This window comes from Notechis scutatus, chromosome 1, assembly GCF_049901735.1.
Source record: "Notechis scutatus isolate UNSWTSFEM ecotype Mainland chromosome 1, rNotScu1.2, whole genome shotgun sequence".
Taxonomy (NCBI): Eukaryota; Metazoa; Chordata; class Lepidosauria; order Squamata; family Elapidae; genus Notechis; species Notechis scutatus.
Genome location: NC_142009.1, coordinates 53478617 through 53490848, shown reverse-complemented (window position 1 = coordinate 53490848; position 12232 = coordinate 53478617). Strand labels below are relative to the sequence as shown.

The 12232-nt window shown below is 37.6% G+C and overlaps 1 protein-coding gene across 9 annotated transcripts in view; it reads right to left on the bottom strand.

The window, feature by feature from the left end:
- The window catches only part of MARK1 (microtubule affinity regulating kinase 1), a 68781-nt gene that overhangs the window by 4175 nt on the left and 52374 nt on the right, over positions 1-12232 (bottom strand). For 4 of the 9 annotated variants that reach the window (XM_026682518.2, XM_026682526.2, XM_087964153.1 and 1 more), the window contains 5 exons: positions 11888-12081; positions 10123-10223; positions 8095-8256; positions 6864-7118; positions 354-398 (listed from right to left, as the gene is read on the bottom strand). In XM_026682518.2, coding sequence (XP_026538303.1) covers positions 354-398; positions 6864-7118; positions 8095-8256; positions 10123-10223; positions 11888-12081 — 757 coding nt within the window. The remainder of the gene's footprint in view (positions 1-353; positions 399-6863; positions 7119-8094; positions 8257-10122; positions 10224-11887; positions 12082-12232) is intronic. The other 5 variants (XM_087964114.1, XM_087964119.1, XM_087964129.1 and 2 more) reach the window with 3 other exon arrangements.

Sequence of the window (12232 nt, the reverse complement as noted above, 5' to 3'; positions counted from 1 at the left end):
AGCAGCAAGTATGGCCAGAGTGCTGATTGATTTAGATGATTAGGCCCTCAGCTTGTTCTTGCAAAGACAATGTAGAGCAACACTCTGACCTTGGAAAGCCTTAGAAGGAATTCAGCAGCCCACACTAGGAACTGCTGTATAAGAAACTGCAGACAATTGCTGCTTTTATAATAAATTATTTAAAATAATAGGAATTAAAGAAGAAGTAAGAAACTGAACTCAGATGTAATATTTGAAAGATACAAGTTACTTGGAGATTTTGCCATTTTACATATTAGTTTAAAAGCTTTCAGAACCATGAGATTTTGAGCACAAAGGGACCCAGCAGTGAAGTATTAATAGTGGCTCCTCACCTTGAGGTGTCAGTTCTGCCACTGGTTTCGCCTTCACTTGGATCCCTCAAAACAAAGTTAATGTTAAGATTTTAATAAATGAAGGTTAAAAATAAATGAGTCAAGAAAACCTGTATCCAGAACAACATTTAAATTACTGATTAACAAATATTCAGCATAAAATTGTCATTTACTAAGATTTTATTAAACTTTTCCACAGCTGCAGCTTTTCATATGCAACTCCAATTTATTTTTACTAGAGTGGTCAACTTTAGTTCCTTCATTCCCATTCCTATCCCTTACATCAAAGTTTCCCAAACCTAGGTAAATTACCCCAAATTGGGTGTTTTTTCTTTGGATAACGATATACAAACTCATTATCAATCATAACAGGCACATTGAAAGAAGGGCTTTCTGAGAAGTGGTTTTGGGTAATAAAAAAGTTTGGGAAGCACTGTATCAGTGTTTCTCAATTTAACAACTTTTAAGATGTCTGGACTTCAAATTCCTAAAATTCCCCAGCCAGCATGGGAATTCTAGAAATTGACATCTAAACATTTTAAAGTTGTCAAGGTTAAAAAATACTGCCTTACATTATGGCTAAAAATAACCATCTGCTGACATATTCATAAACCAAAGTTTTGACTATGCTCTTGTTTTATTCTACCCATTTCTCACAAAGCATAGCATTGTTTAGAGCACTACAGCATTCAAGACCCAGGAATGATTATTTTTAATTATGCCTCTAACATTTGCTATGTCATGACTTCATACCACAACACTGCAGTTCATTTGATAATGATATTAGGAATATATTTGCCTGCAACTTTAGGGTATTAATACCTGAAAATTTCCATATTAAATGTATATCTTCCAGCTTCAATAGCTCCTATTTAGGAACTTTCTATATTGTTATATATTGTGAATTTTAATTTTATATTCAACTATTTTTATCTCGAGTCAGTTATACTGAACAGAGCACCCATTTATGTAAATGTGTTAATGTACACATTATTATTTCAATCAATATTATCACTGAGTACAGGTAATCCTCGATTTATAACAAAAATTGAGCCCAAAATTTATGTTGCTAAGTGAGAAATTTGTTACGGCTTTCCTTGCCACATTTTTAAGTGAATCACTGCAGTTGTTAAGTTAGTAACATGGCTGAATCCCCATTGACTTTGCTTGTCAGAAAGTTGCAAAAGGGGATCACAAGAACCCAAGACACTGCAGCCGCCCTAAATATGAACCAGCTGTCAAATATCCGAATGTAAATCACATGACCATGGGGATGCTCAATGGTGATAAGCGTGAAAAATGATAATAAATCATATTTTTCAATGCTTTTGTAACTTTGAATGGTCATTAAATGAACTGTTGTAAATCAGGGACTATCTGTATTTATAACCCTGTCTGTGTTACAGTTGCATAGCATGTGACCAATCAAATGAAATGTAGCATATGCTTGGTACTTTCCAGCAAACAATACATAGCTTCAAGATTATTGGTTCCAAAGTTATCTAAATCAGTAAACAGTTGGTTTATTTGCAAATTAATGAGAAGTTTAATTTTGGTTAGTCTATCTTGGCTCCCTTCTATTGGTCGTAGATTATTACATTTTGACAGGCACCATTTTTAACATGATTTAGGGGGCTTCTATAGATAACCACTGGATCGCTTTCAGCTTAATAGGTCACAAACTTTGCATGCTTGATATATGCAGAAAGTTCCATATATAAGTTAGGGCACATTTTAGATAAATTATTCTCTATGATATCAAATCATTAATATGCTATGTGATCTAATGCTATGTCTAACAGATACTCCGGATGCCACCAATCATTTGAACACTAAAGAACACTTGTTAGTGAAATGTGTTTCTCAATCTATTATACATGAGAAATTAAAAGGCTAGGTTAACAAATATTGCAATCATAACAATTCCAAACAAAGACCTTGAAGCTATTTTACAAATATCTAGATACCTCAGGAAGCTTAAATGTGAAGTATGAAATGTAAACGTGAAGTGCTATGGACCAAGTTCTGTACTGAAGTGATCAAAGAATGTATTTCAGAAGTGAAAAGTGCTGTATTAAAAATAGAATATATATGGTACAAAAAAACAATCAGTGTAGAACTCCCTCTACAACTTAAGGCATTTAAACAATATTCATAATGTATGCATTTGGAAAGTAGTGTCTCAAGATGACACCTTGTTTTGAAAATACAAATTAATAAAAAGTGAAATTACTTTTAACTTTCAGAATGTTTAATTAGATAATAATTGATTTGGGATTTAAAATCTACTCACAAAGTATATTTTGTAGCCTACAAGTTTTACAGTGACTCCATTCATTAATTTAAATTTACATTGTCTGCTTTTCAGGAGAAAAGATTCCATTTAGCTAGTGCTTACAGTAGACAGTAAAGCATTTTGTCCTGTGTATGAGAGATAAGGCTTACAAAGATGATGGCTACGTTTTCAATGTCTAGAATTTTACTTAAAATACAAAGAATCTGGAAAATCAATTTAAAAATGTTAAAATAAGTAATCATGAATACCAGATTCATGCAGTGTGGACATGCCGAAACAGAGATGCTCACCACAATTCCTGTTGTTGAAATGACATCCATGTAGGAATCTTGTGGTAGAATTGGCTTTTAATGTCTAAAATGCTAGCATGCCTATTAGCATTTTCACATACATTGGCCAATACCATACTAAACTTTACATGTCATGCAAGATATCCAAGTTTCTTTAGTAATGGCATCAACACTAAAATCATAATTATTGCATTCCAAATCTTGTGAACATTTGGGCTTCAATGGGGCTTCTAAGGAGTTGTAAAACCAGCACCTGAATAAAACCTGCTTAGTTTTAACAGTAATTAGCCTCTTATTGCACAGTTTGTTAATAATCTGGAAATGAAAACAATGGTTCTTACTAACCTCATGGACAAATTTGGAAGTTATCTTGCTTATAATGCCAGTTGATGTTCCCCTTCTGGTTTGAGCAAATGTCCCTGTTTCGTGCGAGGGTGAAGCAGGGGGCCCATTGTAAGTGGCATTGCGCCTCTCCCGTAACTGCTCGCCATGGAAAGTGCTTCGGCTTGAACTCCCCGAGGAAATCGGGTTCTATCTGGAGTGGTAGTGCTTATACTGTGAGCGGACGGGAAGCAGCAGGAGCTCTCTGAGTTGCACTACTGAAGAGGGAGAAGAAAGTTTGAAAAGCAAAAGCAAAAGAAAGAAGCAAGCCAAGGGAGGCTTACATTATGACTGGCCCCTCTCTCAAACTTATCCTGGACTAAAGCTGAGGCTGAAATTGATGTCTGTGTTACAGTTGCATAGCATGTGACCAATCAAATGAAATGTAGCATATGCTTGGTACTTTCCAGCAAACAATACATAGCTTCAAGATTATTGGTTCCAAAGTTATCTAAATCAGTAAACAGTTGGTTTATTTGCAAATTAATGAGAAGTTTAATTTTGGTTAGTCTATCTTGGCTCCCTTCTATTGGTCGTAGATTATTACCGTATTTGCCGGCGTATAAGACGACTTTTTTGCCCTGAAAAACATGCCTCCAAGTGGGGGGGTCGTCTTATACGCCGGGTATATTCTTCGCCTTGTTGGTGAGGAGGCTCGCTTCTCCCTCTCCTTGAGGTCATAGCAGGCGCTGGCGAATTGCAAAGGGTTCCTCGTAAATTAGCTGCAGATCTCAGAGCGGGGACTTTGCATTCAGTTGTAGCCTTGAGCGTCGGGTTACCCGTAGCTCTGCCAGGGAGGGATTACGCCCCGCAATCCGGCCGGCTCCCTCTCGCTGAGGTGGGGCGGAGGTGGGATGTGGGTCCCTACTACCGCTAAGGCTCAGCTAGAGGTAGCGCAGCTCTTGACCCGGCTTGCTCGGTTTCTTCCTTCCGTTTGTTTTGCTTCGCTGGCGATTTCACCTTTTGTGGAGCTGGGCGAAGGGACTGATCGGACCCCGCCTCTGGGGCTTAGACGTTACCCAGAATCAACCTGGTTTTCAGGCGCGTCCTTGGATGGACTCGGGAAAGGCAGGTGGAGAGGCTAGAAAGAAAAAGGATCTGGAACTCCTTCTTTCCTGCCAGATCCCTGGCAAGCAGCGTTGGGTAAGACCAGGCAGGGCCTGGCGTTTTCCGAAAGGACTTGCCTGTTGAGTGACATCAGCTTCTGAACTAAAGCCCACTATGTCAGATACAATAAAGCAGAATGGGTGTCTTTTTCTCTTTAAAGACGAAACAGAGGTTGGGGGTGGGAAGAGAAGAAGGGGAGCGATCATGTTAAAATGACAACTTTCTAGATCCAGTCCCGAAGGGGGAAAGGAAAAAAAAACACAAACGCCTAATTTCCTTAATTTCACTGCAATTTCTCCTCTTTCTCACATCCCACATTTGCTGCGGGGAGCAATGTCACCTTTTTACTCTGGTATCGATGGAAAAGCAGGTTTGGCAGCGGTATCAAGTAAAAGACAAGTGAAAGGCTGAGGAGGATTGACATCAAGATCAACTTATCTTCATTATGGGCAGCTTTGCAGGGTAGTTCATATTTCAGTTCATATTTCAGTTCATATTTTAGCAAGCATAATTTAATGATAGTGGCTGGCAAGTCAAATCTTAGATGCATTGCTAAAATGGGATCTGCGAATGTGGGGTTTTCAGAAAGCTAAAGGAAGGGGAGTGTGGGTGTGAAAATTTGGATATAATTAATCATGGCTAGTTTAAAATGCAACATTGCCACAATTAATATCAGAGTGAAAATTATGCTTCTGCAGGCCCTATTTGTGTCTTTCCGGCTTAGCTGAAATAGAATTCTTTTAATAAAGTTGCCTGTCCATGACAAGTCATGGTAAATGGGTAATTTGAAATTTAGGCACACACACACATTTTATAAAACTATGAACTATACCTGCTCTGAATCGGAAAATTACTTATGTTCTATTATTTGGCATACTTTCACAGCCTTGTGAGTTTTCCTGCATGTCATAAGCATTTGAATATAAATTAACATGTTGAAATCAAATCTGATGTTCTTTTACCTTTTATTTGGTATGTGGAAGGTGTGCGGAAGAGGGGGTAGTCTTATACGGCGAGTATATAACAAACTCTATATTTTGAGTGGAAATGTTGGGGGGTCGTCTTATACGCCCAGTCGTCTTATACGCCGGCAAATACGGTACATTTTGACAGGCACCATTTTTAACATGATTCAGGGGGCTTCTATAGATAACCACTGGATCGCTTTCAGCTTAATAGGTCACAAACTTTGCATGCTTGATATATGCAGAAAGTTCCATATATAAGTTAGGGCACATTTTAGATAAATTATTCTCTATGATATCAAATCATTAATATGCTATGTGATCTAATGCTATGTCTAACAGATACTCCGGATGCCACCAATCATTTGAACACTAAAGAACACTTGTTAGTGAAATGTGTTTCTCAATCTATTATACATGAGAAATCAAAAGGCTAGGTTAACAAATATTGCAATCATAACAATTCCAAACAAAGACCTTGAAGCTATTTTACAAATATCTAGATACCTCAGGAAGCTTAAATGTGAAGTATGAAATATAAACGTGAAGTGCTATGGACCAAGTTCTGTACTGAAGTGATCAAAGAATGTATTTCAGAAGTGAAAAGTGCTGTATTAAAAATAGAATATATATGGTACAAAAAAACAATCAGTGTAGAACTCCCTCTACAACTTAAGGCATTTAAACAATATTCATAATGTATGCATTTGGAAAGTAGCGTCTCAAGATGACACCTTGTTTTGAAAATACAAATTAATAAAAAGTGAAATTACTTTTAACTTTCAGAATGTTTAATTAGATAATAATTGATTTGGGATTTAAAATCTACTCACAAAGTATATTTTGTAGCCTACAAGTTTTACAGTGACTACATTCATTAATTTAAATTTACATTGTCTGCTTTTCAGGAGAAAAGATTCCATTTAGCTAGTGCTTACAGTAGACAGTAAAGCATTTTGTCCTGTGTATGAGAGATAAGGCTTACAAAGATGATGGCTACGTTTTCAATGTCTAGAATTTTACTTAAAATACAAAGAATCTGGAAAATCAATTTAAAAATGTTAAAATAAGTAATCATGAATACCAGATTCATGCAGTGTGGACATGCCGAAACAGAGATGCTCACCACAATTCCTGTTGTTGAAATGACATCCATGTAGGAATCTTGTGGTAGAATTGGCTTTTAATGTCTAAAATGCTAGCATGCCTATTAGCATTTTCACATACATTGGCCAATACCATACTAAACTTTACATGTCATGCAAGATATCCAAGTTTCTTTAGTAATGGCATCAACACTAAAATCATAATTATTGCATTCCAAATCTTGTGAACATTTGGGCTTCAATGGGGCTTCTAAGGAGTTGTAAAACCAGCACCTGAATAAAACCTGCTTAGTTTTAACAGTAATTAGCCTCTTATTGCACAGTTTGTTAATAATCTGGAAATGAAAACAATGGTTCTTACTAACCTGCGGACAAATTTGGAAGTTATCTTGCTTATAATGCCAGTTGATGTTCCCCTTCTGGTTTGAGCAAATGTCCCTGTTTCGTGCGAGGGTGAAGCAGGGGGCCCATTGTAAGTGGCATTGCGCCTCTCCCGTAACTGCTCGCCATGGAAAGTGCTTCGGCTTGAACTCCCCCGAGGAAATCGGGTTCTATCTGGAGTGGTAGTGCTTATACTGTGAGCGGACGGGGAAGCAGCAGGAGCTCTCTGAGTTGCACTACTGAAGAGGGAGAAGAAAGTTTGAAAAGCAAAAGCAAAAGAAAGAAGCAAGCCAAGGGAGGCTTACATTATGACTGGCCCCTCTCTCAAACTTATCCTGGACTAAAGCTGAGGCTGAAATTGATATGTGTTCTCAATTTATTACAAAGCTTATGCTGGATTGCTTATTTAAAAACAACACTTACTGAAAAAGTAAGTTTAGAAATACTTTTGAAAAAGTACATGGTCATATTTACAAGGTATTGGTTTCACAAGCATGGAGTCCATTTGAAAATAGGAAATTATTCAAATTCCTAAGTATCCTTTAAAACAGGGGTCCCCAACCACCGGTCCGTGGACCGGTACCGGTCCGTGGAACAAGTCCTACCGGGCCGCTGGTTTGCTGGGCGCCGCCATCTTTTTTTGATGAAAAAGTGCTTCCAGTGAGCTTTCCGGTGAAAGCCTTTTCGCGTTTTTGATGAAAAGCGGTGAGGTCACCGGAAGCACTTTTTCATCAAAAAAAGATGGCGGCGCCCAGCTGATGCCGGTACCGGGCTGCGGCGCCCAGCAGATGCCGGTACCGGGCCGCAGCATAAAAAAGGTTGGGGATCACTGCTTTAAAATATAGCATTTCCTGGCTTGTTTTGTCTCTTAGAACTGCTTGTAATTAAAACAGTGGTAAAACCAGTAGCAAAAGTGCTGTAATGTTAAAAATACACACAGAAAAAAAAACCTACTTCTTTTATCCTCCCTTTAGATTTTCATTTTCCAGCTTACTGACTCCTCTGCATTCTTCCTTCAATAACTGGTTTCACATTTATTTCATGAACTGCTTTCCACTCTAATCTCACCCTCATCACATGATATATTAGGCACTTCAACCCCAAGTAGGTTTGCAACAGAAATTTCAGAGCAACACTGTGTTGCCTATGGCATCATTTCTAATAATTTAATAATGACTTCTGATCAGGAAAATAATTACTATATTTTTGAAATACCTTGGTCGATAAGTTTCAGTGCCATCTTTGATAGTTGGAAGTGCAACTTTTATAGGATGACCAGAGGCTGACATTGACTTCTGATGTCGAGGTCGTGCAGATATGGCAGAAGGGACCACAGAGCCAGCAGAAGGAGTACTACTTGCAGACATTTCTGTTAGGCTTTTATTATAGGGAGGAAGAGGTTTAGAGGAGCATCTTGAAATAAGGTATTCTCTAGCAAAGTAGTTGCATGTAAAATTTCCAAAGAAAGGTTATATCTTTTTCTCCCCAAAAAACAAGGTTAAAGCCTAGCATAAACACCAGCTTTTAACAAGAAATGCAGCAAATGTTTATACTGGCTCAAGAAATAAGGCAGCTACCTTACAGCAAATATGGCTGTGTAACCTTCATCTTGCTCTTCCCCTCAAAAAAAAAAGAAAAAGAAAAAAGAAAGGAATCTTTTCACCAGTGACATCCATTTATCTATCTATCAAGGGAAAAACATAGTATTTTTAGATTTGGTGATGGAAGAGGTAGAAGCATATTAAATTAAGATCCACTGAGCAGATTTAGAAAAGTACACCAATAAAGGAGAATCATTTCCTACCCAAACTAATGTTATCTGCTGTCTAATTAGGAAAAACAATTATGGTTGACTCCCTTGATCAACCAGAATAAATGCTTTGCACTCTTTGGCACAGCTTAGGTCTATCATGTCATTCAGACCCTGACCACTACTAAACTATTAGCAGTGTTTCAAATTAAACTGTTAGTCATTCTGAAAAAAGCCACATCTAGACTTCATTGCAAATGTAATCAACTGATTTCTGAGCACCCAAAAATAATTGTTTATTCAGGGGGATCTTTTTTCTACCTATGTTTTTATAATTTCAGTATTTAAGAAAATTATGTTTTTCTTCTAGCTCTATCCTGATGAGTTTGTACAACATCCAGAATTCCCAGCTAATATAGGATTTTAACAGTGTGATGGTTAGTAATTCTGGAAGTTGTAAACCCAAAATCTCTGAAAGAGAACCAAGTTGAGGAAGGATGCCCTATATAGCACCTATAAAAATCTTTGTTTTGTTTTGCTTTTGAAATTAACTATTCTCAAAAGCCAACATATAATCCTTCCTAGGACTGAAGGAAGGAGTGTGTGGTTAATTGTCATAGTATAAGGAGGAAAGGTTAATATTTTATTAAGTTTTTATTTAATCAGTGAAGATTGCACCAGTTTCAAGAAGTTATAATACCTCTGCCTGAATTCATGGCTCATTCAGAAAGTGTAGGACCCACTTATCTTCCTTGCCGTGTTTGCTCTCATTATTTTATTTTTTCCCCTGTCTCCTTATTTGAAGTTCTTTCTGGTAGTTGCAATTTCCACAAGCCACTAAATGAAAAAAATGTGTCAATCCCATGGAGCTATTAGACTAGCTTTAAATAGGAAAAGCAAGAGGTTTTGCACTTTGGTCTGTTTAGAACACCCAAGGGTGGAGGAGAGAGATAGAGACAATTAGTAGAAACATAATTAAGGAATGCATGTGTAGAGGAAATGAACAAGGGAGGATACAACGCCTCTATGGAGGAATGACAAGAAGCGTGTATATAATCTTTGCAGGTTTAGCATTCCAGCTAAGTTAGGGGAGAATGTTTTGAAAAAGCAGCAATTTAATTTTTGCTGGCATTTTCCAAGCTGACCTGTGCATTCATTCAGTTGACAGCTTTCAGCAAGGACAACAAAGGGACCAACAGCAATTACAGCCCACAGTTACAGTGTTAATCATTGATGTATGGCTTATGTATTTATAATGCTCATGTAGCAGCAGTTATACATAGACGTTCATAGACCAAATGAGTTCCACTGTTAGTTCTGCTCAGGAATAATGGAAGTAACATCAGAACAAGGCTATTTGAGGTTAATTGGGCTTCTCTTAGTTTCCATTTTCCTACAGAACCTGCTTAAATGATTTGTTTCCAAGCATCCCACATTATGTTGAAAGTGAATAATTAGGAGATCTTTGATTCTGGGGAGATGAGGTTTGGTACCTGTTGTCTTTCCCATTCTGAATGGCAGAATAGCGGTCTGTAGAACGTTCACAGACATAGGTGTTCCTCCGTGTCATGCTAGTTCCAGAAAACATATTGTTCTAGAGGAGAAGTGGACACAGATTTACACTTAACTAATGGTAGGATGAAAAAGCCCAAGTTTATAGTACATTATCATGCTCATAGATAAGAGAAATGCCCTCTGGTTTCGAACCAGTATAGAAGCGGCCGGCCGCCTACCTCCTCCTCCTGCCCGCGTTGGGCACCCGCCGCCGGGCCAGGGGGGCACCCCCACCCTCCGCCCCACCCGCCCCACCCCCCCCCAACCGCCCTCTTACTTCTGTTTAAGAAATCAAAGGCTTTCGCATTATATAAAAAGAACAAGCTCTCATTATTAAGATTTCAAATGCAAAGTGATAGTAATGATGAACAGTGTCCTGAAGGGAAATAAATTCCTCATCGTCTCTGGCAATAGCTACTGCAATTATCTCCTAATAATAGGCCTCAATAACTATTCACAGTTTTATTAGCCTCTACATATAAGGTATAGTTTAAATTCAGAGTAGAATGCAACATCAGCACAAATGATGGCGCAAACCACAGCAAACAGTTGATCTGGTGGCCAGGGTTTAGGTAGTTATGCTGGGGAAGAGGAGGAAATTCTCCAATTCAAAAATGGGTCTGAACAAGGTCCAAAAGGCCCGATATCTTTCCTTGGGTACAAGGGCCTGAGTGCATATCTATTATGTTAGTGGGGATATGCATGAGAACTGTAATGTAATGTTAACACCTAGATTAACACTAGACCAACAATCAAGAAATAAACAATACCCTAATCAAGGAACCACCAATGCAGAAAAACAAGCTAACAGTAAACAAAACCTAATCAAGGAACCACAAAGTCCACTCTCACCAACACTGACAGGGCAAACCACTAGTATATAAAATGAAAACAAAACCCATTCTCTTCTAGCATTGATGACGTTGCCTAGTTTGATAATGAAATGTCTGGGGAGAAAAAACTAAGCTCAGAGAGCACCAAGAAGTCCACAAGGTAAAGACTGCTCACTTCTAAGTCATATGTCTAAGTCATAATTGTAGCATTTCAGCACACAATATCCTGCTACAGCTATCAACTGTTCTGCATTACTACAAACAAAACATGTAAGTACTTCTGAAAAGAAATAGCATCTCACTATTGTAGTTCCAATACAAGTAAACTTAAATTGCCACCACAATGGCTGATGATGCTATAAATCACAATACAGGTATTTTAATATCAAGAAATGATAGTATAAAATTATGCTATATGAATAGGTTTTTTCCCCATATTCTAATTATGCTATCTGCCAAATACAAAGCAATAAGGCATTGCTTATTTGATTCAAAATAAAGGAGTCTGCAGAGTTGTCTGGAAGGTAAATTGGAAGGATGGGAAGGTGAGATCTTGAGCAACAAGGACAATGAGAGACCAGGTTCCAATCGGTAATCAGAACTTTTCTTCCATGGGTATGGTCTTCTTTTCAGGATTAGTTGAGAGATGCCAAAATATAACTTCACCTGCAAATCCTTCAATAATCCAAATGACACAATTATTTTTGCTACTTGGTTATTGTTGCTACTTTGGTTTAGAAGTCTTGCTTGCTTAATTTTATGTTACCATCAAAGCATTCACATAAAATATTAAACTCAACAATAATTATAAAGATCTGTTATGTGCTACAGAGATCTGACAGAACAAGTGAATAAAAAAAAAATCACTTACACTTGGAACCACTGTTGATTTTTTCCTTTCAGGGCCTACTAATGGACTTGCTGTCACCTCACTTTTGGACCCAACTGTTGTGCTGCTCAATTTTCGTGACATTTCTTTATCCCATTCTTCTTTATATTCACTCTCTACACTGTTTGCTTGAGCTCTTTTCGAATATGAGACAGCAGGAGGGATGGATGGGCCAACTATGAAACCAAGAAAACATCAATGAGATCATGTATTACCTTCAGTCAGTTTGATATTCACATTTGCTGAAAAACAGTTAATATTTTAGGACATATTTATGTAGAAATATTAAAAATTCAAACAGGTTCACAAATTTATAAGTGCCACTAT